The sequence below is a fragment of the Ascaphus truei genome, chromosome 4 (assembly GCF_040206685.1).
Source record: "Ascaphus truei isolate aAscTru1 chromosome 4, aAscTru1.hap1, whole genome shotgun sequence".
NCBI lineage: Eukaryota > Metazoa > Chordata > Amphibia > Anura > Ascaphidae > Ascaphus > Ascaphus truei.
This window is the reverse complement of record NC_134486.1, coordinates 255,104,855-255,131,260: the sequence shown is the minus strand read 5'-3', so window position 1 is coordinate 255,131,260 and position 26,406 is coordinate 255,104,855. Positions and strand designations below refer to the sequence as shown.

Genomic DNA, 26,406 nt, shown 5'->3' with positions numbered 1-26,406 from the left:
GTTGACTTTTGCTCCTGAAGCTTTCCCGAAATCCTCGCACGTCTGGACCAGCGTCTTCACCGACCGGCTATCTGCGCAGAAGATGGTGACGTCATCCATGTAGAGCGAGCACTTCACTTCGCGTCTCTGGGGTCCTGGCACGACGATCCCTCTGATCTCTGCGTCTCGTCTGATGCACTGGGCGAAGAGCTCTATACAACAGACAAAAAGGAGAGGTGAAAGAGGGCAGCCCTGCCTAACCCCTGAGAGGACAGGGAAGGGGTTAGTCTTCCATCCGTTCACGATCGCCACACTGCAAATGTCAAGGTACATCAGGTTAACATAAGAACAGAACATCTCCCCCATCCCATGCTCACGCAGCACCCTGCCCATGAAATCATGGGAGACACGGTCAAAGGCCTTCTCCTGATCAAGGGTGACCAGGGCCGCGTGTACACGGCGGTCTTTTTGATGTAGTGGACTGTGTCTCTGATTAGGGCGAGGCTGTCTGCGATCCTGCGTCCGGGGATGCCGCACGTCTGGTCTGGGTGGATGATCTGGCTGATGACCTTCTTCAGTCTGTTCGCTAGGACTTTTGCTAGGATCTTGTAGTCCGCATTCAGGAGGGAGATGGGACGCCAGTTCTTGAGGTCGCACCTCTCCCCCTTCCGTTTGTACAAGAGCGTCAGCATTCCTTCCCTCAGCGTTGGGGGCATCCTACCTTCTGCTTCCATTTCCCTGTAAAGCTCGAGCAGGTCCGGGCCAATCAGGTCCCACAGCTTCATGTATAACTCAGCTGGGATACCATCTCCGCCCGGCGTCCTACCCTTCTTAAAGGATTTGGTTGCAGCGTGGAGCTCCTCCAGCGTCAGGGGGGCGTTCATGGCTGCTTTTCCTGCCGGGTCGATGGTGTTTGTAATCCCTGACAGGAATTTGTCAGCCTGGTCTCGGTCTGATGCTTTTGGGGAGTAGAGGTCTTCATAGAAATCTTTCACGACTCCCATGACTTCCTCCTTCCCCTGCTGCACGTTGCCATCTTTGTCTCGCAGCTCCCTCAGGGGCATGTGGGCAGAGTGGAGTTTCTTGAAGAAGAAGGCATTGCATTTCTCCCCCCTCTCAAGGTTCTCCACCTTGGAACGGAAGATGATTCGTCTGGATTCCTCCTCAAAGTGCTTTTGCAGGCTCTCCTTGGTTTCCTCCAGGTCGTCATCCACGTTCCATCCACAGCGTTTGAGGTCATGCAGGGACTGCAGCTTGCGCTGCAGGCCCTCGAACTCCCCCTTCCTCTCACACGCCAGGCGTCTGCCCTTTGCCTGCAGGAAGCAACGGATCCTTATCTTCGTGAATTCCCACCACTCTGCAGTGCTGGGGAAACAGGCCTTTTCTTCTTTCCATGCTGTGTATGCTGTTCTCAGCTCCTCCATGATCTCCTCCCTTTCCAGCAGTGCGCAGTTCAGCTTCCAGGATCCTGGCCCTCTGGGGAAACCTCCTCCCAGGCGCCCCTGGAGATGAATGGCTCTGTGGTCAGAGAAATGTACTGCGACCATGGAGTGCTGTCTGTGCTGTACCTGCTTGGTGGTCAACAGGAAGTCAATCCGAGAACGCACGGAACCATTTGGGTGGCACCAAGAGTAGTTTGCGGCACCTGCTCCCATAGATCCTACCACGTCCTTCAGGGATGCCTCCCCAATCATCGCCATGAGTAGCCTGGACGTCACATCTATCTTTGATGATTTGCTGGGGGGCACGCGCCCCCCCACCTCAATCGTGCAGTTGAAATCCCCACCCATCACCACTGCCCTGGAGGTTGCGAGCCAAGGACGAAGGTGCTGGAAAAGTTCCAAGCGCTCATTTCTCCGGGGGGCGGCGTACACATTGATGAGCCTAATCGGCTCCCCTGCCCACGAACCGTCTACGACCAGTAGTCTGCCGCAGACGAGTTCATTGACAGAATCAACAGTGAAACATCCCCCCCGGATCAAAATGGCTACACCCGCGTTCCTGCACCCATTCCCCCCAGACCAGTAGGAGGGGCCGTGAGACCACTGCCCGCTCAGGTGCCTGTAGGATCGAGAAAAAGGTAAGGCACATTCCTGTAGCATATACACATCACATTTCTGTAAAGAAAGGAATGTTAGTACTCTGGCACGTCTCATCCGCTCTCCTATGCTCCTTACGTTAATGGAGAAAATGTTAAAAGACGCCATTAGTTTGGGGATAAAGGGTTGGACAGACTTGCAGTGATACTAGTTACCATCCTCACTGGCGTGGGTGGTCTTGTTGATCTCCTCGCACAGCTGGTCTAGCAGATCCATGGTTTGCCCAAGGTTGTCATGGAGGAGGAGGGTCTCTGCTGCCTCTCGCCCCTCTCTTATGAGCTCTTCCACGGTCACTTGTGTCTCGCTAGGTGGCTGTTCTAAAATGGCCGCCTGCTCCTCTGCTATGGCTGCCTCCTGCATCTCTGCTTCCTCCTCCTCCAGGTCGCTTTCAAGGTCACTGTCAGCGTCGCTGGAAGTGGGTGAGTCGCCGATTTGCATTTGGGCTCTCTTCTGCTCCAGCCCCTGGTGCGGGCTATCTGTCTCAGGGGCTCTCCTCTTTATTCCCTGCTTCTCCGTTCCGGTCTGGGCTATGGGGGCGGTATCTGTAGCAAGGGAGGAAGAGGGAGGAGGTGCAACAGCCTCGGGGCTGGGGAGAGGTGTTACAGAGGGAGGGGCTGCAGCCTCATGGAGCGTGGGGGGGGCTGCAGTGGAGGGTTGGGAGGAGGGGGCAAGGGGTGGTGGGTGGGCGGGGAGGGTTGGGGTAGGGGGGAGGGTGGGGGTTGCAGCAGCAGTGGGTGTGGGAGGGAGTGTTGCTGCAGGGGTGAGGGTGGGAAGGGGTGGGGTGGGGGCTGCTACTGAAGGGGCAGCGGGCTCAGGAGCCGCAGCGGGCGCTGCTTGGGTGGCCTCCTTTTCCCTTTGCTCCTTCTGATACTTACCCCCTTGTGCCTTTACGGGTTGGTTTGCAGGGGGCTTCTTGGCTGCCTTCTGGGTTGCTGTCAGGGGCGCGCCCGGTGTTGCGCCTTTCGCCGCAGCCTCTGCGTAGCTCCTGACCCTCAGCTGGCAGTCCCGGAACATGTGGGTTGTCTCTCCGCACAGGTCACAGGTTTTCTGGCGGGGACAATCCTTAGTTTCGTGTCCGGTGTTCTTGCAGTTTCTGCAGGCTTTCAGGGTGCACTGTTTCCACTGATGCCCCAGGTTCCCGCAATTACCGCAGGTCTGGGGCTGGTCAGGGTAAAAGATCCTCCCTGAGCTGCCCGCAAGTGAAAAACTGGGAGGGAGGTGGTGCAGCCGATCTGCCGCTTCTGGATTTGGCCACAAGCGAACTACCATGCTCCACTTTCCCACCCAGTACCCCAACTTGTCCTTGATCCTGCTCGGCTCCTTCACCACGGTGCAAGAGCGCCGCAGAAAGGTGGCAATATCCTTTCCAGGGATATGGGGGTTCCTCACCGTCACAGTGATCCTCTTCTCGTCCCTCTGGATAGGGCAGTTCACGTCGAACTCTGAGAAGGGGACCTCCTGTTTCAGGGTCTGAAAAGCCTCCCAGTACCTCCTGCAGGCTCCCGCCGTGGCGAATGTGACGAAAAACAGGCCACCCCTGAGGTCCTGGATGCTCAGGATCTCGTCCGGAGTAAAGCCTGCTTTGCTCACCAGCTCCTTGGCAAAGGTCTCAGCGTCCAATAGAGGGCGCTGTCCATCGACCTCCCTCAGCTGCATCACCACCGTCTGCCTCATCCAGGGTTCCAGGCGGGGGATCCTCCTGTTGCTGCTGCTCCCAGCTCCAGGGTTGGAGCTGGGGCCGCCGCTGCTGGTGCTGGCAGTGGGGGTGAGGCCGCTGGGGGTGGCAACGTCGCCTGAGCCGCTGGAGCTGGTTGCCGCTGGGCCTCCTCCGTCCGTCTCCTGGCTGCTGGGGACCATCTCTGGGGGTGCCGTGTGCTTCTCCTTCTTTGTCATCTTCTTCTTCTTCTCCTTGTGCAGGGTGGTCCCGGCGGGCTCCATGGCGACCTCCATCCTCTTGATCTTAGCCAAAAACCCACCCACAGACAGCTGTTTCGACCTTGATGGGTCTCATCAGTGTGGGGTTGATTTTACTGGGATGCAAGAGAGGCTTATGGGATAGGCCAAACCATAATACTGAGTTAAGTTATGGTGAGTAAAAAAAGTGACAAAAACCCTCCACAGGAAAGCAAATATGCAAATATAGCTGTATGCTCATCTGCATGTCTTAGGCAGGTCTGCAACCCCGCCTTTCCCCATTATCACCCAGCATACAGCACTTCCACTGCAGCAAGGGATTCTGGGAAATGACATGCAAATGAGCACACAGTGTCACTTTTTGCCTCAATAACCATTTTTAACATGGTTCCCTATAGGCTTAAGCTTGCTGCATGGTCACAGCTTTGAGCACAGCCAGGGTTAAGGTGCATACCCAGAAAACCACCCACAGACAGCTGTTTCGACCTTGATGGGTCTCATCAGTGTGGGGTTGATTTTACTGGGATGCAAGAGAGGCTTATGGGATAGGCCAAACCATAATACTGAGTTAAGTTATGGTGAGTAAAAAAAGTGACAAAAACCCTCCACAGGAAAGCAAATATGCAAATATAGCTGTATGCTCATCTGCATGTCTTAGGCAGGTCTGCAACCCCGCCTTTCCCCATTATCACCCAGCATACAGCACTTCCACTGCAGCAAGGGATTCTGGGAAATGACATGCAAATAAGCACACAGTGTCACTTTTTGCCTCAATAACCATTTTTAACATGGTTCCCTATAGGCTTAAGCTTGCTGCATGGTCACAGCTTTGAGCACAGCCAGGGTTAAGGTGCATACCCAGAAAACCACCCACAGACAGCTTTTTTTTTTTTTTGTTTTGAAAATTCTTTTATTATGCAGCGAATCTTTACAACAAGATTATAACAGTACATAAATCATTTTCCAAACGGAAAAAAAAACCGCGACGTTAACAACGGCGCAGTGCATATCCCACACAACTCACATACATTTTTATTAATGGTTTCCCCAAAAGTAAAAAAACTGTGACAAACTGTTTCGACCTTGATGGGTCTCATCAGTGTGGGGTTGATTTTACTGGGATGCAAGAGAGGCTTATGGGATAGGCCAAACCATAATACTGAGTTAAGTTATGGTGAGTAAAAAAAGTGACAAAAACCCTCCACAGGAAAGCAAATATGCAAATATAGCTGTATGCTCATCTGCATGTCTTAGGCAGGTCTGCAACCCCGCCTTTCCCCATTATCACCCAGCATACAGCACTTCCACTGCAGCAAGGGATTCTGGGAAATGACATGCAAATGAGCACACAGTGTCACTTTTTGCCTCAATAACCATTTTTAACATGGTTCCCTATAGGCTTAAGCTTGCTGCATGGTCACAGCTTTGAGCACAGCTAAGACATGCAGATGAGCATACAGCTATATTTGCATATTTGCTTTCCTGTGGAGGGTTTTTGTCACTTTTTTTACTCACCATAACTTAACTCAGTATTATATATATATATATATATATATATATATATATATATATATATATATATATATATATATATATATATATATATATATATATATATATATATATATATATATATGTCCTTTGATTACCTTTATTGAAAACTAATTACAAGAGGGCCCCACTAAAAAGCGGGGCCCTAGCGATTCATGCAAAAGTTATGTGAATTGCTTTCCTTAAAAAGATATTTTAACTTTGGGCGCCATTTCAAGTGATCACGCTCCGTTATCCAGCGCCGGAAGGGAAAGACCAATTGTGCGCAGACACGCACTACTTCTGGTTCTACGGTGGCCCAGAGCAAGTGTATGGTTTCCCCAAAGCAGAGACGTCATCTCAGAGCGTCTCTGACAACCAGGAAGTATCATATGGCAACCATTCACTGCATCCACAGCGCAACCACAGCGGCTAAGAAGGCACAGAGATGGGTACAGTACAGTAACCTGGGCAGAGAGCTGGGTAAGGGGGCACAGTAACACAGGCACAGAGCTGCGTAAGGGGGCACAGGGAGGACACAGTAACACAGGCACAGAGCTGCGTAAGGGGGCACAGGGAGGACACAGTAACACAGGCACAGAGCTGCGTAAGGGGGCACAGGGAGGACACAGTAACACAGGCACAGAGCTGCGTAAGGGGGCACAGGGAGGACACAGTAACACAGGCACAGAGCTGGGTAAGGGGGCACAGGGAGGATTCAGTAACCCAGGCACAGAGCTGGGTAAGGGGGCACAGTAACACAGGCACAGAGCTGGGAAAGGGGGCACAGGGAGGACACATTAACCCAGGCACAGAGCTGGGTAAGGGGGCACAGGAAGGACACAGTAACCCGGGCTCAGAACTGGGTAAGGGGGCACAGGGAGGACACAGTAACCCGGGCACAGTTACTGTAATGAACACAATATTCTACTGTACAGTATACAAGTGCACCTTTTGAAAAACAGAGAGGTGCCTAGCTGAAAACAGCAATCCAGAGAGAAGCAGACTGCTTCACTAACAAATGGCAGGGAGAATACGGATGCGCACACGCGAAAAGGTTGCTTAGTGACAGCCGGATGCCGAAAATCGCCGTAAAAACAGAACTAGCGCCGAATGTAATGGGCATAGGTATTCATTGTGAAACGCCGTATTAGCGGACCTCCGCAATGTGGAGCGCTGAAAAGCGGGGCCTTCCTGTAGCTAAACTGCCGATCGATTCGTTTCCCATGAACGATCAGCAAAATCCTGTTTCCCAGGATTCACTCAATGACTGCCTATCCATTTCAAATCAATCCTTCAGTCCGTGTACAGTAACTCAGCAGGTACAATGGATTCTTATATTACTAAGGTAGCATTATCTATTGTTACATTTTGCAGCTCAAACTGCTGGGAATTTTGGCAACACATTATCACAAACAGGAAAGTGTTACAAATATCTTGCACTGTTGGAGAGGTGGGCTAAAACCTGCTATAGAAATCAAAGGATGCTCAGTATATTAAAACTCATTAAAAATAGCATTACAAGTTGAATTTAAAAATAAAAAAGGTAGTATTATCTAATACTACAGAACTGATTTAGTTGAAAAATAATACACATGCAGTTTATTGCTTGGGATTGCTCCTTTAAAAGGTGACTAAAGACATGTAATTTCCATTTCAGCATTGTGTTTTCTGTTTATTCTTATTTGAGGCAAATACCTCATTTTAATTTGTTTCTTTTTAGCTGGAGTGTGTGTTTTTGTTTTTTTAGTTGAAAGAAAAAAAGTGTAGATCTTGTCTGTTATTTATTCTTGAATAGTACATGTCACGTACGGCACCCTTGTGAGCACGTGACCTGCATACGGGACAAGTTTTAATACACAGCTCGCAAGCGGTCCCACTTTTCACCTCCGCAAAGGTCCCTCAAATGGACAATATCTCCCCTAAAGGAAAATGAGTAATACATAGCTCACAAGCTGCCCCAACCCTTCACCTTCGCAAAGGTCCCTCAGATGAGTAACATCTCCCTTAAATCCATCCCCTTATACCACCTGTTACGAACAGCACACAAGTGGCACATGACTTAGATATGCAATCAGGGTTAATACACACGGCTACTCCAGCCAACTCGCCTTTCTCCATCGCAAAGGCACCTCCAATTAGTTCAAATTAACCCCTTACGCAATTGCAATGATATCTATGCACTTCCACTACCCGGGATATTTATGCAAACACAAGAGATGTCAAATTAATGTTTGCCATGGTCCCAGGTCCCTGTTTATTATAGAAAAACTAGGAACTTTAACACACACAAAATATGTTGTAGCAAAATGTGTCCGAAAATGTAAATACACTCTCCAGGGTGTGTAACAGTTCATTCAGAGCCAAAAGCATCACTTATAACATGTTTTAATATATAGTGCTTTGATTACAGAAAAAAGGATTACAAGAACATACAATTACACTAAATGCAGAACACTTTCTCAAAATTAAAAGGATAAAACATAAAAGAGAACCCGATACATCATCATATGTCATATGTTTTCCCCCAGAGAGGTCACTGTTATAGAAGATGAGATATCACGTGTTTGATCCAAAACACTCCTTTTGAAATCTAAAAATCTAATGCATTGCCCAGACTTAAATATTCTTTTTTTCCCATGGAAACCACATAAGCCCACCCACTGTCATAAATCAGCTGTGATATTGACTGGTTTAAGACAGAGAAAAAAAACTTTTACAAACAATGTTTGAATTGTACCTCAGTGTATAACCGCACTCATAACTTCACTTCTGTAAAACTCACACACGTGAGCTACATTAATACATTCAGGCGCTCATGGCGGACGCAACAAGCCTAAACATTACCATCTTACCCCTAAACCACAAATTAATATCAGTCCCCTCTTACGTGCTCGACCTCCCATATCGCATTCATCTCTCTGTTACGAATGCAAATATTAAAATTGTATACTTCAGCATCGCTGTCAAGTCCATGATTCCATCTTTTGGATGGTATGAGATAGGCACACCTCCCTGGCACGCCATAAGGGCTGTTCTATAGAGGGCGCGCTTGCTGCGCCGTGCACGCGCAGCAGTTATAGTAGGCTGTGGTTAGTCAGCCTTCCTACAATAGGATCGCGCGCGCATGGCAGTGAGCGTGGAACCGGCCGACAGGGGAGAAGATGGGGAAAATAAAGATTTCACGTCGCTCCGGCAACTGAAATGTGTGTGTGTGTGTGTGTGTGTGTGTGTTTATGTATGTACAATGTTAATAAATAATTTATTCTTACCAACATATTTATTTATTTATTATAAACGTATTTATTACACACATAAACCCACACATACATACACACACACAAACACACCGTACCTCACTGTGTCGCTCACAGCATACACACAAAAAGTATGCGGCACGTGCACAGCCGCACACACTATATAACGGGCCTACACCTCTACAAGAGAATGCTTTGAAAAACCTTTTGTTTGTCAGAGGCCCTGTCTCTGGCAGAACATATGTTCTTATCTCTAGACTATATCAATTTAACACTAGGCCTGGTTAAGGTGTTACTATGCCATAAACCCTCTCTTTTTGTACCTTTCAAATCCAACTTCAATTGAGTTCCCTTTGAAATCCAACCTAATACTTGGAATCTTTAAACTCAAATGGTAGCCCATTAACCCCTAAAGCACCAGATGGATTAACATATCTAATATCCCATTATGTTATTATCCCAGTACAGTTTTGTCAGGGTTCTGCTCGCCACAAACCAGGGTCGGACCGCGAGGCTGAGGTGGGGTTGTAAAAGCACCGACCTGAGACCGCGCAGGCTGATCCGGATTGCGCAGTTCGTTGTCAAACGTAGCAGGATCAGGAAAGGAGAAGACAGCGTCGTCGTTGTACAAGCCAGGGTCAGGACAGGAGATATCAGGATAAACATTGTTCAGGCAAGAGTTCGGCAACAGTTAGTCAGGAGAGCCCCGCTTCAGCTTAGGAGCGCGGGGTTGGCCTCTCCGCGAGCGACGACCATGGCCCATGGTTCTGGTCACAGGAGATGGTAGGCAGACCAGAATAGCACACCGCTTTGCTGCACGGGTGCACCAGTGCTACGCGCAAGAGTCCTGAGCAGCTGGGGAATCCTCTGTAACAGCGCAGGAACCAGGACACGGCCTCTCTAGATTAGGGAAAGAGTAGGCCCCAGTAACCAGGAAGCTGAAGATCCACAGGGAAACCTCCGCTACAGTGCTGGAATCAGGAGACTGAAGGGCGCGGGGGATACCTTTGCCTCAGTGCAGGAAAGCAGGAAGCTGAAGACATAGGGGATACCTTTGCTTCAGCGCAGGAGAACAAGCGGGAGCTTGAAGGAAGCTGAAGGACGCAGGGCGGAACCTCCGTATCAGCATAGGAGAACAAGTGGCTTGAAGGGAGCTGAAGGACGCAGGGCGGAACCTGGTATCAGCATAGGAGAACAAGCGGCTTGAAGGAAGCTGAAGGACGCAGGGCGGAACCTGGTATCAGCATAGGAGATCAAGCGAGGGCTTGTGGCAAAACAGTAGACATCCAGTTAGGACTATGCTCGGCAGGGAGCATTATGGGAAGACAGTACTTAAAGGCCAGCGGGCCAATCCCCAGAGGGGGGGTGTGAAGGTACTGCTCCAATGAGAGAATGCAAGTCTAGGTTGCAGTGATAGGCTGCACAGCTGCAATAGATACCAGAGGGAGTGTGTATAGCTTTGGTGAGTGAATCCAGGCTGCAGCAAACATCAGGAGAGGTGCTCCAGGACTGCACTGTCTGCAAGGTAAGGCAACCAGTAAACTGCGGAGCGGATTCCTTACAAGTTTCCATTTAGCCTCTAGGGGCAATTTATGTATTTTTTAAGCATAGGTTCGAAGAAGGTGGATCTCCGAAGCGGAGCCACATTAATTTAATCTCAGGGGACCCCTGCTTCCCCAGATACTTACCTCTAAAGCGGGTGCCGGTATCTTGACAAAGTGTAAAGCTCCTGTGTCACGCGGGCCAATAGGAAGTCGGACCTGATGATGTTACGGCTTACTATTGGCCATGGGGTTGCAGAAGATTTTAAATGTGGCTATTATGGGAACCCTGCTAACCGGTCGGATTGGCTACAGGCACTCCCTGTGGAGTCCAGTATCTCCAGAAGCGTGGGGGTCCCCAGAGCTGAAAGTGAGTTAGAAATAGCTCTGTCTACAAAAGATGATCAAAATACACTGGAATACACCGAGGACCGAAATTAATGTAAATGAGGCGTTCTTTACAATGCTAATTTCTGCAGGTACAGGTGAAGATACAGATGTAGCAAGACTTGCTGTTTCCGGAGCTGTGGCTGAAGAAGCTTAAAGCTCCGGATAAAGCACCCTCATCGCCTTCACATTCTCCATACTCTTGGTATTCGTAACAAAGCTCTATCCTGAATCTCTTCTTGCCTCTATCACCATACTTTCAGTGTCTCTTTTGCTGACACCTCCTCCTCTATCGATCGCTCTGTAGGGGTACCCCAGGTCACATCTCTTGAGTTCAAATATCACCTCTATGCTGATGACATATAAATTTACTTTTCAACCCCTGACCTTACATCTGCTGTACAGACTAAAGTTTCTGAATGTCTCTCCGCTATATCATCCTGGATAGCCCTTCACAGACTTAAACTTAACATGGCAAAAACAGAGCTCCTCAATTTTAATTCAAATTTGAGGCAGAAATCTGTTTTGGTTCATCCTGGATTTGGATTCTGTATATGAACTTGGGTTTCAGAGTGTCTTGGACAGTTTGGGAAATATCCCCCTCCACCCCGCTGAGGCAAGGGTGATGCTGAGCGGGCGCGTGCGCTCGCCGTGATGAAACACTGCAATGTGTGTGGCCAGCGTGAGCGAGCACCTGCGCATGCCCACGCCTGCCCGTGAGCACACGGCGCTCAGCTGCTTGCAGAGGCAAGAACATTTGTTTATGCTGCTTGACAGGTCATGTGACCTGCCGAGCAGCATAAACAAATTTGCATCCCTCTGACATGTCACGTGAGCGGTTCGCCCAATGAGGGCGAACCAGCTTCGTGACATCATGGCCGCGCCCCCTGACAATCCCCCACACGCGCGCAACTAGCTGGCCAGGAAAAGCACGGCCAAGCAGAACGCATGATTTAACAGCGCTGAAGCGCCAGCGCGCTCGCTCCCGGTCTGGCCGCAGCCTAAGTTTGGAGGGTTTCAGATTTTGAGCCCATGAATGTAAATATCCCTAATTAAGGCGATACTAGCCAACACAGATTATTGTAAATACAATATCGATATCTTTGTAATAAACTAACTTGGCATAAAATATGTGGAAGGGAAGAATGTGCGCAAATAAAAAAACCAAACAGTGTAATTTGTATGCTGATGGATGCTGCCACAATGTGTAGGACACACACAATTACAATTATATGTAAGAGAAAGAGAACAAAAGGCGCAAACGACCGCAAGCAATGTTTAAACTAATAAACAATAGTCGGATATTGTACTATGAAATGAGTCCAATCAATGGGATCCGGGACCAGGTATGACCTAAAAATGAGAAAAATAGCTAATACAGTGAAGTATGCATATTTAGTTTCACACACCGCAAGCACAGATTCTACTTACGAAGTGTCGGATAAAAACGGGCATTTCAGGATTAAAAATCCTATCTTTAACAGCAATACTGGAACAATTTGCTGCAGGATCCGTTTGCACGATCACGGAAGACACCGTCTACAATCCGACGCTTGTGCTGTGGATCTTCTTCTCCTTACTTGCCAAGTCTTGCGATAGTTTGGCGATGACGTATAGCTGGTGCCGCTCACACCCAGGAGTATGTCCGTGGGTCAGATCAGCCAGAGAAAAGCAATTACTAGTCCCAATTGCCTTGAATAAGGCATGCAGTTGAAGTAGACAAATAAGATAGGGGACAAGACTACCGTAGCCCTACACGTTTCGTCTTAAGAGACTTTGTCAAGGGATTGCAATATAAAACCAAATGTGCCAACTTTAGGATAAGTGTAAATGGGTCTGTATACAAATTATACAATTGGCTCCAGAAAGACATATTGCTAAACGTGTGTGTGTGTGTGTGTGTGTGTGTGTGTGTGTGTGTGTGTGTGTGTGTGTGTGTGTGTGTGTGTGTGTGCGCTATATATAAGAAATGTTTTATTTACATTTTTCTGACTTGGGCCTAAAGCTTCTAAATGTAGGCCTATTCCTTATAGCACCCTAAATCCCATTCACCTCAAGCGAGGAAAAAAGGAAAATATCTATATTGCTTTTTTTTTTTTTTTTAATATTTATAGAATACTAGCTGATATACCCGGCGTTGCCCGGGCGTGGAAGGGCAGGGGGCATGGAGTGGAAGGGGGGGGGGCAAAGGGCAGGGAGGGGGGGGGGCAAAGGGCAGGGAGGGGGGGGGCAAAGGGCAGGGAGGGGGGGGGCAGGGAGGGGGGGGACTCAATCCCCTCCACACACACACACAATCCCCCCCCCCACACACACACAATCCCCCCCCCACACACACACACAATCCCCCCCCCACACACACACACAATCCCCCCCCCCACACACACACACACACAATCCCCTCCCCACACAATCCCCCCCCCACACACAATCACACAATCCCCACACTCAATCCCCCCCACACACACACTTCCCCCCCCACACACACACACTCAATCCCCCCACCCCCCCCACACACACACAATCCCCCCCACCCTCCCCCCACACACACACTCAATCCCCCCCACCCCCCCCCCCACACACACACACACACACTTAATCAATCCACAATTTCACCTGGGGGGGGGGCGACATGCTCCGATCCCCCAACCCCCCATGCTGCTGAAAACGGGAAGCAGACAGGAAGAGAAGGAGGGGCTGTCTGTGTGCAGTGAGAAGCCCCGCCCCCTCTGCAAGACACAGACATATAGAAGCAGCAGCACGGAGCGCCCGTGCACAGCTCTGGCCGCCCCCAGGTTTCCCTGCAAGCTGCTCGCGCCAACCTACATAATCGTGCGCCCCCCCTACCTAGGTGTGTGTGTGTGTGTGTGTGTGTGTGTGTTTGGCCCGTCACTCCGCCTCAGGCCAATGAGAGGTGTGCGGGGGCGGCCCAAGGGATCAATGAGATTTCCCCTAGGGACACCGGACATCCAGACAGGCATACAGTGCTTTCACTAATATAGTATAAGATTGTCCTAGATTTCTAGTTTTGCTGCAGTGTAAATTATGTCATTTTGCATGTGTAATTGATTTTTTTCCCCCTGTTTCTATTGGTTTGAATTTGAAAGTAAAACTGTGTGTGGTCCTTTGCACATATAATTAACCATTCGGCTGCCCTTTCTTGAACATCACAATGACTGACACTGGCAGCCTTTATGACGCGCAGAGTACATTATGTGATTTATTTTTTGTTTGTTTGCTGGGGGTCATCACGTTGAGCAGTGAACTTGATCGAAACAGAAGTGGAGTATGCTCCACTTACGTCCACTTCAGTGGGGGCCAGGTGGCAACCACGTGATCATTACTCCAGGCAATTGTGTGATCCCACAGGACTTCCAGTAGTGAAAGGAATTAAATTGATATACCTGCAGATATTTTTTAAACGGTAAAAGGCTGGTACAAGGTGGCTTTTATTTGCTTAGCAGATAACGCATGCCGAATTTGACCTGCATATATCTAAGTATTTTGAATTTTCTTAGTGATAAAATGTCCTTGAATAAAATATCAAGGGCATCTTTTTTTTTTTAAACCAGCTATGTATAACTGATTAAATATACAATCCCATTACATAATAGGGAGGTCTGGCGCTCAGGGAGGTAATGGAATTCTTAATTCCAGAATGTGCATGTTATGCAAAGTGAAAAGGTAATCACTCTGTGACTGATATGAGAATGACTTGTTGTATTGTGAAATCAGCGATTCAATTCACATTAGAACCTTTCTCAAGGAGTGCGGGCCTTTTCTCTTTCTATATTTGATTCCTCAAGGATATCACCCAGGCAGTTGTATGATCGTGTGGAGTGCTGCTTCTACTTTGTGTATGCAATGGTGATCCCCCACCCAATCGCAGATAGGGGCCATTAAAGGGTGTATGGTACATATACCTGCTGGCAAAAGGAGGGCAGAGTCGTCCGCCGATGGTAGTGGGACACAGAAACAGGCTTCTGGGGTTCATACCCCACATATTTCCTTAGCAGTGCAGCGCCTCCATCTGCTGTAGGCTCCAGGAGCTGAAGGTGATCTCCCATGGTAGAACTTATTACCTCTCCCCCCCAGTAAGGTCACGCACCAGGCAGGAGGTATATTGCAAAATAGAAACGGGTTTATTACTACACTCTGCAGTAACAGTTAAACAGCAGTCTTCTGCCGGATACAGTCTGTCAGGTCAGCTATCACTGAAGATGGTCCCTGGACCGTCACTACAGAGCAAGGGCACCCGCTGCCATCTTAGCTCTTCCCCCACCTCCATGGCAGAGGTATGGTCCACACTCGCTCTCCGCCAGAGGAAGGAGCACATGGGAAGGCCCCAATCTCAGACTCCCAGTTGTGTGACCTGCTTTCCTCAGAGGGGAAGGAACAACTGCAAACTTTTGGGCGGTCCTGCCCTTAAGTACAGCCAGAAGGCGGGTACCCCGTTGTCCCAGCTACAACAGGATGTACCACCCCCTGCTGTCACTCAAGTGCAGTACCAAAGGGGAGGGGGGAAACCCCACACCAACTACTAGTAAGTCCTGCTTATACCAGGACTTACTGCCAGGAGGGAAGCAAACTGGTAGCCACAGATGGCATGGCTACACGTGTGTGTGTGTGTGTACGTATCTATATGATGCACAGCAATGAGCATAACCACACTTATGTTAGTTCACTAGCTCCAGCAACAGGTTGCACAGGACCAGACTGTATACCACGGCGGTCACACACTGCTCAGAGACTTGGCCTATGCGATACTCATTCTGTCATCCCAGCGACATAATACATGTGAAAATGTGAGATTTTTGGACTTCTAAACTTGCTAGTTTCTCTAGGCTCTTGAATATCACAGTCGCAATGTTTGTGTTTCTTGCAGTGTTTGTTTGCATTGTGTTTTGTTGTTGCCGCTTGGAGCAATGAATATTAGGTGCAGTACTTTATATTACTATGTTACAGTTTAATTGTTTCAAGTACAGCTTTGATCTCAGTTTCTTTATTCCGAGTCTCCTGGTCCCTGATTCTTTCCCCCTCCCTTCCCGCGCCCCTCCCCCCCCCCTCACTGTAAGAATTCTCCCCGATCCGTGACGGATTTTGCTGCAGTTCGTGTTTTCCAGGCTGCCTGCTCTTTCTCCTCAGTTTGACTTTTTGGTTACTGGCAGCCTGCTATATAAGGCTGCAGTTCCCAGTGGTAGTCGCCGAACAAAGTTGTGCGTTTTGCAGCTCCTGTCGGTCTTCTCTGTTACGCCTTTCCCTGTTTGGATTCCTTTGTTGCTGACCCTTGACCCCAACCTCGCTGCTTTCTGCCTGCCCTGACCTTTTGCTAGTCGCCTGGACTTTGCACCACTGCTGCCTGCCCTGACCTCTGCCTGCTTACCGACTATGAATACCCTAACAGGACTCTGTCCCTGGGCTCTGGTCGGTTATTCTGCATCCCTACCCCAGCCCTGCGAGTCCACTTCCTGATTGGAGACGAGCACCGTCGCAGCCCCACCCTCCCCCCCCTGCCAGCCATATAATGATGACCCCTTAGTAGTTGTTTTTTGCAACAATTTTATTGATTTCAATTGGTCCATGTAGTTTAACTTGGTGTGCACTAATTTATCTGCAGACAGATGTCTGATTGTCAGGGAATGGCATGCAGTCCCTGCTGGCTGTTGTTGATTAGAGTTGTTACGCAACAATAGTTGTGTGTGGCAGCTCCTCTTCCCACGCGTTCGGAGTAATTACAGCGCTGGACAAGGGGTATTTAAACATAGGTATTGTACACGCGGTTGTCTTTAAAAAGGCGCAGTCGTGAGCTCAAGACGTGTGTGTGTGTGTGTGTGTGTGGAGAGAGAGAGATATCTCTATATTGGTGTTGTACCGAGCACCGGGTAATCACCCGGTACCCGGCTTACTCGGCACTTCAGCTACCCGGACGCGGCAGCAGGCGGCTGGGCCCGGCACCGGGTAGAAATCGTCTGAGTAGTTGAAAATACATCATCACTTACCTGCAGCTGGTGACGGAAGGTGAGGAAGACCGGTCAGGGAGACCGCAGCAACAGAAGTCTGTGTTAAGCTGGCAGGAGCAGCAGGAACTCGATCCAAGGTGGGAAGGGAGCAATGATTTCGGGAACACACCAGAATGAAAAAACATAAAAAATAATAGTGCAGTAAATCAACACACTAAATAGTCAAGTTTGTTCTTGGCTCTGTAGAAATGCCTACTTACAGCAAGTAGAAATATAAACAGCAATGGTCTACAAATTCAGTAGAGGCAGGTCTGGATCCCCAGCAGAGGTGGAAGCTCAGACAGGAGATATAGCAGGATAGATTTCTCGGACAGAAGATGATGCAGGAGATATGCCAGGATCACTTCAATGCGTGATTATTCATGAAAGACAGAGGCGGACTATAGTGTAGATCGCAATGTAAAATGTATCATATAAAAACAAGATAAGAATCGTACTTACAATAAGTACATCAACATGTACATATAAGATTTTCTTGAGACAGTAGAGTGCCGGACCCGTGTGGAACAACTAGCTGTTTCGTCTGTCTGTGACTCCCGTCGTACCGCTGATGGATGGCGTCTGACGTCACATCCGGTATGGGAGTGACGACGTCCGTTCGGGAACCAGGGAGGCGAGCAGCAGGGAAACAACAGCAAACTCTGACGTCTTCACTTCTGGAGCAGCTGCAGCAAACTGACTAATAGCTCTACGCGTTTCGCTGTATCAAGACAGCTTCCTCAGGAGCAAGTAACCACCCCTAGTGGGTACACACTATATATAGTCTATCTAATCACAACAAATTAATCAATCAATTAATTTTTCACACAGGTTCGCCTTATAAGGTACATAACTCTGTGGTCAAAACGGCGCAAGGACACAATAAATAGAATAAATCTCTAACATTCTAACTTTAATAGCTGGCCTATATAAAATAATTTATGTTAAAACTCGTAATTATCGGGGGAGAAAGAGAAGGAGAGAGAGATTATCAGTAGTGATAAAAAACACAATATATATTATCCATTGTATGTAAATCTTAAATTATCCTTATTTGGGGTATATCGTGAAGCAAAGCATATTCTTCAAACTTATAAGTGCTTCTATCAAATAAGGAAAGGACAAAAGGGAGTGAAATGGTATCCATAAACACGATATCCATAAAGGGGCCTCAGCAGGCATGAAACGATCAGAGCAATAAGGGCATGAAATATATCATTCTTATAAGGAATGGGGCTAGTTCGAAATCAGCATTAAGACCATTTGGTATAAGGGTATTTAATCTATGTATCCAATACATTTCCCGCTTGCTCAGATCTACATCCCTGCTGCGACCTCTCCAGTGTGAGCAGCAGGAATACAGCAAACAGCTGATACCAGTGTGAGCCAGGGAACCATGTGATTAGAGCAGGAGTGTTCCTATTGGACAGTCGGGGAGGAGCCGGCTGTCCAATAGGAACGTTCCTGCTCTGGTCACCTGGTTCCCCGGCTCACACTGGTATTGGGTGTGTGCTTTATTCCTGCTGCTCCCGCTGGCTGGACACAGACTTCCTTTGCTGCCACGGTCTTCCTCACCCTGCAGGTAAGTGCCAGTTATCCGGACGGGTAAAATTATTAGTTTTGCCCAGGTACCCGTTGCCTAATTTTCTAAAAAAAAATAGGACCCGGTACAACACATAGTAAATAGAGATAATACTAGAAAACTTCTAAAGACTAAACCAAGTGGGAGCAGAAAGGAAGGAGCAGATAAGATAATAGTACAGGCTGAAAAAAAACTTAAATGCATGCTTGCTAATGCAAGAAGCCTGACAGATAAAATGGGGGAGCTTGAATTAATAGCTACAAGGGAGCAGTATGATATCATATGCATTACTGAAACATGGTGGGATGAAACTCATGACTGGACAGTTAAGTTAAAGGGGTATTCTCTTTTTCGGAAGGATCGAACAAATAGAAGGGGAGGTGGAGTATGTCTATATGTTAAACCAGATCTAAAACCTATTATAAGGGATGATGTCTATGAAGGGATGATGAAAATGTAGAGACCTTGTGGATAGAAATTAGCAGTGGAGGTAAAAGTATAAAGAAAATGTTTGTGGGAATATGCTATAAACCACCAAATATCTGTGAGACTGAGGAAGCTAAAATACATTTGCAAATGGAGAAGGCATTAAAACTGGGTCATGTTTGCATAATGGGGGATTTTAATTATCCAGACATAGACTGGGGCAATGAGATTAGCGTTACAACAAAAGGAAACAGGTTTTTGGGGGTGCTTAAAGATAATTATCTGACCCAAATTATTGAGGAACCAACCAGGAGAGGGGCAGTTCTGGATTTGGTCATATCAAAAAATGTACAATTCAAGTCCTGGAACATTTGGGTAACAGTGATCATAACATGGTCTCATTTGAAATAAATTATCAAAAAACAGATTACTTGGGTTCAACAAAGACCATAAACTTTAGAAAGGCAGATTTTAATAAACTGAGGTCTAATCTAGTAGTAATACAATGGGATGATGTTTTTGCAGGGAAAAATGTAGAAGATAAATGGGCAGTCTTTAAAACATTGTTAGAAAAGCACACTTATCAGTGTAAACCCTTGGGTAATAAGTATAAAAGAAATAAGTCAAAACCAATGTGGCTAAATAAACAGGTAGGGGAGGAAATGGACAAGAAGAGGAAGGCGTTTAGATTCTTTAAGTCAGAAGGGACAGAGACATCGTATCAGAAAGGAATGTAACAAAAATTGCAAAAGGGCAATAAAATTAGCAAAAATGGACAATGAAAAAAGGATTGCAATAGAAAGTAAGGTCAACCCTAAAAAGTTCTTTAAGTACCTTAATAACAAAAAAGTGAGAAAAGAAAATATTGGACCCTTTCAGTGTGAGATGGGTAGGCAGATTATTGGAGATAACGAAAAAGCAGAGGTATTAAACAAATTCTTTGCCTCTGTGTTTACCAGGGAAGAATCAAGTTCAATAGTAGCGCCACAGGAGGAAGCCACAACCTCCATATTAATGACCAATTGGTTAACTGAGGAAGAAGTTCATAAGCGACTTGAAAAAAATAATGTAAATAAGGCACCTGGCCCCGATGGCATACATCAAGAGTTCTCAAGGAGTTAAGCTCAGTAATAACAAAACCCATTATATTTAATATTCAAGGACTCCATTTCCACAGGCTCAGTACCACAAGATTGGCGTAAAGCAGATGTGGTGCCTATATTTAAAAAGGGAGCTAGATCACACCCGGGGAATTACAGACCTGTAAGCCTGACTTCAATAGTAGGGAAACTACTTGAAGGTTTAATACGGGATAATATTCAGGAATACCTCATGGAAAACATAATTATTAGTAATAGTCAGCATGGATTTATGAAGGATAGATCTTGCCAAACTAACCTTATTTGTTTCTTTGAGGAGGTAAGTAGGAATTTAGACCAGGGTAATGCAGTTGATGTGGTTTACTTAGATTTTGCAAAGGCTTTTGATACGGTTTCACACAAGAGGTTGGTGTACAAAATAAAGAAAATTGGACTCAGTAATAATATATGCACCTGGATTGAAAACTGGTTAAAGGACAGACAACAGAGGGTTGTCATAAATGGAACTTTTTCAGGTTGGGCTAAAGTCGTGAGTGGAGTACCTCAAGGATCGGTACTGGGACCCCTGCTTTTTAACTTGTTTATTAATGACCTTGAGGTTGGGATCGAGAGCAAAGTCTCCATCTTTGCTGATGATACTAAATTGTGTAAAGTAATAGAATCAGAGCAGGATGTCATTTCTTTTCAGAAGAACTTGGAGAGACTGGAAACGTGGGCAGGTAAATGGCAAATGAGGTTTAATACAGATTAATGTAAGGTTATGCATTTGGGATGCAAGAATAAAAAGGCGACTTACAAATTAAATGGAGATATATTGGGGGAATCCTTGATGGAGAAGGATTTAGGAGTGCTTGTAGACAGCAGGCTTAGCAATAGTGCCCAATGTCATGCAGTAGCTGCAAAGGCAAACAAGATCTTATCTTGCATCAAACGTGCAATGGATGGAAGGGAAGTAAACATAATTATGCCCCTTTACAAAGCATTAGTAAGACCACACCTTGAATATGGAGTACAATTTTGGGCACCAATCCTAAGAAAAGACATTATGGAACTAGAGAGAGTGCAGAGAAGAGCCACCAAATTAATAAAGGGGATGGACATTCTAACTTATGAGGAGAGGCTAGCTAAATTAGATTTATTTACATTAGAAAAGAGGCGTCTAAGAGGGGATATGATAACTATATACAAATATATTCAGGGACAATACAAGGAGCTTTCAAAAGAACTATTCATCCCACGGGCAGTACAAAGGACTCGGGGCCATCCCTTAAGGTTGGAGGAAAGGAAAGTTCATCAGCAACAAAGGAAAGGGTTCTTTACAGTAAGGGCAGTTAAAATGTGGAATTCATTACCCATGGAGACTGTGATGGCAGATACAATAGATTTGTTCAAAAAAAGGTTGGGCATCTTTTTAGATGGGAAAGGTATACAGGGATATACCAAATAAGTATACATGGGAAGGATGTTGATCCAGGGATTAATCCGATTGCCAATTCTTGGAGTCAGGAAGGAATTAATTTTTCCCCTTAATGGGGTTTTTTGTTTGCCTTCCTCTGGATCAATAAGTAAGTATAGATATAGAGTAAAGTATCTGTTGTCTAAATTTAGCATAGGTTGAACTTGATGGACGTACGTCTTTTTTCAACCTCAATGTAACTATGTAACACTACTCTACATAGATATCATCTGCATCCCTTGGTGATCCACTGCTGGATGGAGGCCTCCCAAATGATCTTAAAGGTTCTGCGTTTGCATGCCTCCTCCACGTTGCGGACACACATTTTCTGATTTAAGAAGCAGCGGGAGTGGCTCAGTGAGTAAAGGACACTGACTGACACTGAGTTTGAAGCAGGGGAGCCTAGTTCAATTCCTGGTGTCGGCTCCTTGTGACCTTGGGCAACTCAATTTATCTCCCTGTGCCTCAGGCACCAAACAAAAATAGATTGTATGCTCCACGGGGCAGGGACCTGTGCCGGCAAAATGTCTCTGTAAAGCGCTACATAAAACTAGCAGCACTATACAAGAACATGCTATTATTATTATTATTATTATTATTATTATTATTTAATCCTCCCATCTTACTCTTGACTATTTTGGTCTTATAATTTCTCTTGGAATCTAGTCGAGTACCATCTTTTGTCCAATGATTGTCATTTCTACTTGCAATATGTCCTGCCCGCTGCCTTTTTAATTTCTTCACCCTTGTGAGGATGTCACAGAATTTTGTTTGGTTTTAAACTCATTCATTCTTTTTCCTGTCTATGTGAGTAATACTCAGCATATATCTCTCCATACTTTGCGTTGAAGGGTCTGACATTTAAGGTCCAAGTTTGACATCCATATGTGTACGTGTGTTAGCACGGGCAGAATACACTGGTTGAAAACTTTCTTCTTGAGGCACAGTGGAAGGTTCCCTTGAAATATTGTCTTTCTCCCAAATATGCTCCACCCAGGGTCATAGCTATAGCCCAGGCAAAGCCTAAGGGCCCACACTCTTGGGGGATTGCTCTCTCTCCCCCCCCCCCCCCCCTGTTGTCTCTCCCCCAGATAGAGGCAGGTGGGAGGAAATGATGGTACGTGGCGGCGGGCTGCCCGAGTGAAGCAGAGGAGCAGCCAGCAGAGGAGTTAGGAGTTGCACGGAAGCAGAGCAGGACAGCCGGGGAAGAGCGTGCCCCAACGGTCCGACCCGTAACTCTTTCTTGCTTCCGGTGTCTCTGCTGCTACAGTGTGCTCCTTACCAGCCACCCTGCTTTGCCTCTGTGCAACTGCTAAATCCTCTGCCCGCTGCTCCTCTGCTTCACTCTGGCACCTTGGTGACCACAGATTTCTAGGTACCTTCATGATAAAAGATTTATATTATATGGAAACTCTAACCCAGAAAGGCAGTGCATGTTACAAACACGCCACTTGTAAATCACTGTGTAACTTACTCCCTACGCGTGAGGAGGGGGCAATGCAGTGCACCTGGGCCCTAACTCCAGTTCACAGGGAGATAGTGATCCGGCCCTGGGTTTGTGTATCATTTGCTGGCAGGTTAGTGATGTTTTGATGGGAAGGCCGGTCGGGATCACTCACATTGTTACCTGGCATTAGCTTATGGGTATGTTTAATGTCTGGTAGAGTTTACAATCAGTCTGGGTTCTTACTACACATTTTAAAGAACATTTTGATTTACGTTGAAAAATTAACTAAATGTCAACCAGTGTAATTTCTGGAAACAGCACACAAACCTTAAATTAATTATTGAGGTTTGAAGCTTGTGTACAACTTCAGAGGCCTACTGCTGGAGCATTTATTCACTCCATTAACCCCTTAGCAGTGTTAGGCTTGCGGCACTGCATTCAAAAGTAAGTAGGACTGTTGCTGCTCCTCTGCATAACACTGGTGGTTCACTGTCGCATACCATCATTTCCCCCCACCTACCTCTATCACCACTCTGTCTCACAGGTAGGCATGGAGGAGGAGGGGAAGAGAGAGAGCTTATAATGAGGCCCTGAAATTTTCATTGTATTGTATGTCTTTATTTATATAGAGCCAATAGTGTACTCAGCGCTTCACAAAAAATACAGTACAGAGAATTATAATAATACAATAAGTGCAGCAAAATCAGACAGTAGGAAAGGAAATCCCTGCTCCGAAGAGCTTACAATCTAAGAGGTTTGATGGGGAACTTACAGAGACAGCAGGTGAGGGAATAAGTGCTGTAGATGGCAGTGCTTGGCCACAATGGGTGGTAGGAGTGACTGAGTGTGGTTGAGTGTGGGTGAATAGCCATGAGTGCAAGCTAGTGGGATGCTTTGTGGGGCAATTTTTAAGGTTAGTCGGTATTAAAATGAGAGGTTTAACACAATTTACAGGGGAAGAGATGGCAGGGAGGCATGGGGGAAATCAGGTGTGTATGTCTGGGTTCAGGATTAGGGGAGATCCCCAGCAGCAGGAAGGAGTAGATAAAGGGTGGGAATAGCGGATTTGTGTGGGTGTTTTTTATTGAGGGGTAAAGAAGTTGATGGAAGAAAGTTGTATAAATAATGGTGCATTGGGGAGTGGGGAAGGTGGAGAGAACAGAGACATTCACAAAAGAGTGAGGAACAGTAAACAGAAAAAGCAATAGGGAGGGCATAGTGAGATGCATGAGGAGAGACTTCCCAGGTACTGGTGTATAGAAAGCGCACAAAGAATCACAGCGTATCGAAAGTAAAGTTGCAAAGTTATTGTGCAGAGTCCCGATCTTCCTCCAATCTTCACCTCCAATTTCAACTCCAAAATTAACTCTGCCACACACTTTTGATGTTACACTTATGATGGGACACAGCCAAGATATTCTGTCTTAAGTACTCTGATCACATGCAATTGAATAACAATTAAGGGAGGGTCTGCCTATCAACTCACAGAAACATACCCCAATAGTTAATGAAATCTTAATTTCTCTTGATGGTAGAAATTCAGCTCAATGATACATACCTGTTTAAAGAAATAAATCAGAATGTTAATCCTGATATTCAGAATGCATCCGTGATTAAAGATGTAGAAATAAAACATCCAGAGATATTAATGCCAAAATTAACTCTGCCACACACTTTTGATGTTACACTTATGATGATCGGAGCGGGGCTGGCGGGGGGGGGGAGGGTGATCGGAGCGGGGCTGGCGAGGGGGGGGGGTGATCGGAGCGGGCGCGGGGGGGGTGATCGGAGCGGGGCTGGCGGGGGGGTGATCGGAGCAGGGCTGGCGGCGGGGTGATCGGAGCGGGGCTGGTGGGGGGGTGATCGGAGCGGGGCTGGCGGGGGAGGTGATCGGAGCGGACTGGCGGGGGGGTAATCGGAGCTGGGCTGGTGGGGGGGGTGATCGGAGCGGGGCTGGTGGGGGGGGTGATCGGAGCGGGGCTGGCGGGGGGGGGGTGATCGGAGCTGGGCTGGTGGGGGGGGTGATCGGAGCGTGGCTGGCGGGGGGGGTGAGGCTGCTTATTGAAGTGCGAGGGGAGTTACGGTGGCTGCTGGGGGAAGTGCAAGGGGAGTTATGGTGGCTGCTGGGGGAAGTGCGAGGGGAGTTACGGTGGCTGCTTGGGGATATGTAGGGCTGGGGGACTTGTAGGGCTGCCGGCCCCTCATTCCACCTCTTCCTCCTCTCCTCTCTCCTACCCCCTCCCCCCGATCAGGCACGCGGCGGCCATTGTTTTTTTAATATAGCGCGACCCTGGTTATAGCGCCGGTCGGATCGGGTGGCCCCCGAGGACCGCGCTATAATGGGGTTAAACTGTATTAGTTGCAGGTCCACCCTCCTTGGGAGCCTTCCCATTCTTCATGTTTGTATTGCCTTTGCCACTTTTTCTGAAAGACACATGGTTCATCATTGTTGGTTTCTTCTTGCTACTATGACTTCAAATCGAAACACAATATTGTCCAACAGCATTTCTTTTACATTGCACAATATTGTAATATAATTAAACAGCATGATGCAGCATGTTTAATAGGAGATAATAACAGAGGGAATCTCGGATCTTGTGGTGATCTTTTCAGAAGAAAATACCACAAGACAGCGAGACGAGTACACAACTTATAAAAAATTTTTGTTAAAGATGTTACATTTATAAGTAAAGTATTTTATGCTGGTTTTCACATCACTTGTATCATATACTTGATATACGCTTGAGCTCACCAGATCAGCTTGAGGAGTTTTCCAATAACCTTGTATTAAATGTTTTGTTCCCACTCATACAGTATCTGCTGCCAGGCACTTAATGTTTTGCATTGCTGATTGCTTTGATCACACTTTTATTTAGCACGCAAAGCATAAACAACTTTAGAAGAGAAATGCTAAAGCATACTAATTTCACTTATTTTTTTCTTTTTGCAGTCGCAAAACTGGGCAATATACGATGAACCATGGAAATGTTAACTCCAACCCAGACAGGGTGCCATTTAACCGCTCTGGTTCACAGGACTCACTAGATGAGCTCTCTTTGGAAGACTATTGGACAGAAGTTGAAAACATTAAGAGCAGCAGTGATATCCGTCAAGAAGAACAAGTAGTTGTTAAAGAGCCTGATGGTAATCAACTGTTATACATTTATTACAGTACAGTATAGCAACCTGAAGCAAATCTCAGCATGTAGTATGTGTACATGGGAATTCAAGTTGGTTTCACTTTTAGTACTTACAGTAAAAAAGTGAAACTGCTGGATATTCTAAAGATTTAGTTCTCTGTTTTCCGATGAATTATTTGCATCATTGAGTAAAACTATTAAGCCACTCCGAGACAAAATAACTGGTTTTCATGTTCTCTATTTAAAGTGACTTATCTACTTCATAAGAACCCACATGTTCTGTATCTGGCACCGTTGTTGCATGTATGTAAATGAACATGCACAAAGCTTGTGCAAGAGAGAAAGATGAGACGTATGTGATATGAGAGCTGTTGAGGTGGTTATAGAGATGTCTCAAATATTTTTTTTTAGGTCTCCTTTTTTTTAAATCACCTTAGACATAGACATCTTGGTCAAAACAAGATTGTTTATCATCTGGGAAGAATGAGAAAGTGACCTTTTAGAATGCATTTGTAACTGAATGTACTTGTATTAAACAATCTAGGCTATATT

General features: G+C 46.7%; 2 protein-coding genes across 5 annotated transcripts in view; one reads left to right on the top strand and one right to left on the bottom strand.

Moving 5' to 3' along the window:
- ARHGAP18 (Rho GTPase activating protein 18) overlaps window positions 1-26,406 on the top strand; it is a 143,099-nt gene that overhangs the window by 90,620 nt on the left and 26,073 nt on the right. For all 4 annotated transcript variants that reach the window (XM_075597291.1, XM_075597290.1, XM_075597289.1 and 1 more), the window contains exon 2: window positions 25,665-25,858. In XM_075597291.1, the coding sequence (XP_075453406.1) occupies window positions 25,665-25,858 (194 nt within the window). The remainder of the gene's footprint in view (window positions 1-25,664; window positions 25,859-26,406) is intronic.
- On the bottom strand, window positions 2,226-4,154 carry LOC142493363 (uncharacterized). The gene has a single exon (XM_075597288.1). The coding sequence runs from the start codon at window positions 4,026-4,028 to the stop codon at window positions 2,226-2,228; it is 1,803 nt and encodes a 600-aa protein (XP_075453403.1). The 5' UTR covers window positions 4,029-4,154.